At 35.3% G+C, this 3,130-nt stretch overlaps 1 protein-coding gene across 1 annotated transcript; it reads right to left on the bottom strand.

Moving 5' to 3' along the window:
* Window positions 1-256: 256 nt before the first annotated feature.
* Window positions 257-3,130, bottom strand: LOC140862612 (zinc finger BED domain-containing protein RICESLEEPER 2-like). Its single transcript, XM_073265645.1, has 5 exons — window positions 2,385-3,130; window positions 2,260-2,293; window positions 1,024-2,011; window positions 878-927; window positions 257-376 (listed from the first exon to the last, which is right to left on the bottom strand). The coding sequence occupies exons 1-5, from the start codon at window positions 3,128-3,130 to the stop codon at window positions 257-259; spliced, it is 1,938 nt and encodes a 645-aa protein (XP_073121746.1).

The following is a 3,130-nucleotide window of genomic DNA, read 5'->3' as shown; positions in this document are numbered from 1 at the left end:
AAGAAGAATTTCCCTTTGATTATCTGATTAGATAATCTTGAACCCCGATGACATGCATTGAATTTTATTGCATTTGAATTGAGTTATTGTTTTTCATGTTGTTGATATACTACGTGAAATTGCATGTCTGGTTGTTGATATATCATGTTTTGATATATTAGTTGATATTGCTTGTTATGTCTCTTTTACTGGGAATGTTATTCTCACATAGGGATGGCAATGGGGCGGGGCGGGGATGGGTATGCAGTCCCCATCCTCATCTCCGAACTGAAAACTCATCCCCATTCCCGTCCCCATCCCCGGTTCTATGTAATCGGGGAATCCCCGTCCCCGAACCCACGGGGATTAGACCCCCATCCCCGTACCCATCCCCGCTCTACAATGGGGATGGGGATGGGGATGGGGATGGATCCCCGAACCCGCCCCCGAAACACTTATATTGCAATTGTTGGAGATATAAAAATTTAACAGCATACATAATAACACAAACACTAATATTACTTAAACAATACACACATTACATTAATAATCCATGATTCAATAAAAATAAAAGATCAAACATTACGCACATAACATTAATAATCCATGATTCAATAACAAAAAAGATCAAATTCATAATTATCACCACCATCATCAAATGACTTTTTTATGTCACATCACATCACTCCATGTTGCTGTTAGTTCGTGACTCCGGCTCCTACAAAATTATAAGACAGAGAAAAAAATATATATATATATTTGAAATACTTTAATACAATGACAAAAATAACTTATTACTTACCTTTATATCAACGGCTCCTACAAAATTATAAGAGGGAAAAAATATATATAAATTTGAAATACTTTAGTACAATGACAAAAATAATTTATTACTTACCTCTGTGTCAGAATCATTGTCAAACCTTTGATCATTTGAAACTGTAGAATCTAATAATCAAAACAAAATAAATAATAAATATTAGTATATTACAAATGAAAAAAATGGAATATTAGACATAATTTCGTTTGAAAACTATTTAATACCTTGAACTTCACTCCATATCCAATCTCGAGCACACATCAAAGCCTCTACAGTTTTAGGATGAAGCCTGCTACAGTGAGCACTTAAAACTCTACCACTAGTACTGAATGTTGATTCGGAAGCAACGGTCGTCACAGGAATGGCCAACACATCCTTAGCAATATCATGCAAAATGGGATATTTGATCCCATTCTTTTTCCACCAACATAAGATATCAAAGTCACTTGTATTTCTTGGCAAGAGTGACTCTTCTAAATAATAATCCAAGTCCGACTTCTCATGTTCAGTACTAGTATCAGAATCCATGAACATCTCAAATTTATCAGCATAACTACCACGCTTAGGAAGTGGAGGTCTTGAAGATGAACATTGTGAATCTTTTCCTTCTTGAAATTTTTTAGACTTGTTCTTATATTCTTCAACCATGTCACACAACTTGGATTTTAGTTTTTCAATCTCAAATGAAGACATATCACCATAAACAAGAGGAAAATAGAACTGAATTGTCTTTATTTTATACCTTGGATCCAAAATACTCCCAATGGCCAATAAACAATTCATCACATCCCAATACTTTTCAAACTTTACTTTCATATTTTTTGCCATTGTTTTCACCCCATTATCATTTGAGAGAACCCAATCACCAATTTCCAACTTAATATCAAACATAGTTGAGAAGAAAAGTTTCACAGTGGGATACTTGGTCCCTGAAAACAACTCTGTGGCATCATAAAATATTTCTAATCTAGAAGAAATCGCTTTCACTTTTGACCAATCTTCTTCTGTGGGAACTCTTTTATATAAAGTCTCACGCTGCTTCAAACGAGCAAACAAATCTTTATATTCCAATGCAGTGTTAAGCATTAAATATGTAGAGTTCCATCGTGTTTTGCAATCAAGTTCCAGTTTTTTAGTGCTTGGAATCTTCAACTGTCGAGCTGTTTCAACAAATTTTTCATCTCTTTTTGGTGTTGCTGTCAAAATCCAACACTATAATGAATTGTTTCAATACTATCACCGATTAATTCTAGTCCGTCTCTAACAACCAAATTCAAAATATGGGCACAACACCGCATGTGAAACAATTTTCCTTCCAAAATAAGTGAACTTGGAGGAAGCTTGTCCAGAATAATCTCAATCATAGCATCATTAGTTGTGCAATTATCAACAGTTAAAGTAGATAACTTACGATCCAAGTTTCAATCCAGGAGGCAATCAATAAGGGCATTTGCAAGTACCTCAACAGTATGTGGACACGGAACATATACAAACCTAGTAAAAAAAGAAATATAGTAAAGTTTAATAATAGTATTAATATTAGTAATGGTAATTACAAGTAAAAAAATAAAAGATTCGGAATTACCTCACAAGCCGACTTTGTAATTTCCATGAATCATCAATGAAGTGTGAAGTAATGGCCATGAATCCTCTTTTTTGATTACTTGCCGTCCACATGTCAGTTGTAATTGCAATCCGACTGGCATTTGAGTCTAACAATTTCATCGTTTGATCCCTTTGATACTCAAATATCTTCATGATGTCGTTCTTGATTGTGTTTTGAGAAACAACTTTAAATAATGGTTGCAAGGCAGAAGAGTATCTTCTAAACCCCACATGATCAAACATCGATAAAGGATACTCATGCAATGTAATCATATTGGCAAGCTCTGCCCTCCCGTGATCTTGGTTGAAATGATATGTCCCAAGCATCGTTGTCCCATCATTGGACTTCATCGGTTGAAGCATCGATTGCTTTATGGTCTTCTGTTTATTGTACAAACATGATTTAATGAGGTCATGTAAATGACTTGTACCATTCTTAGATTCACCACCTAAGGACTTCTTACAATCATGGCAGATGGCTTTCCATTTTCCTCCAACTAGCTTTCTCTCGAAATGATCCCATGCAGGATATCTAAATTTTCTTTTATTTCCACCCTCTGCTCCTGTGATTTCAGCATCAATAGTTTCATTTTGAGGCGTTTCATTCGCATCGATTGAAACACTCTCATTTTGCGATTGTGATGCTGTCGATGCAAGTGCAGCTTCACTTCCCACAGTTGGAGCATTTTGCATAGAATCCTCAACCTCCTTATCATTAACGTCCAT

This window comes from Henckelia pumila, chromosome 4, assembly GCF_033568475.1.
Source record: "Henckelia pumila isolate YLH828 chromosome 4, ASM3356847v2, whole genome shotgun sequence".
NCBI lineage: Eukaryota > Viridiplantae > Streptophyta > Magnoliopsida > Lamiales > Gesneriaceae > Henckelia > Henckelia pumila.
This window is presented reverse-complemented; position numbering and strand designations above follow the sequence as displayed.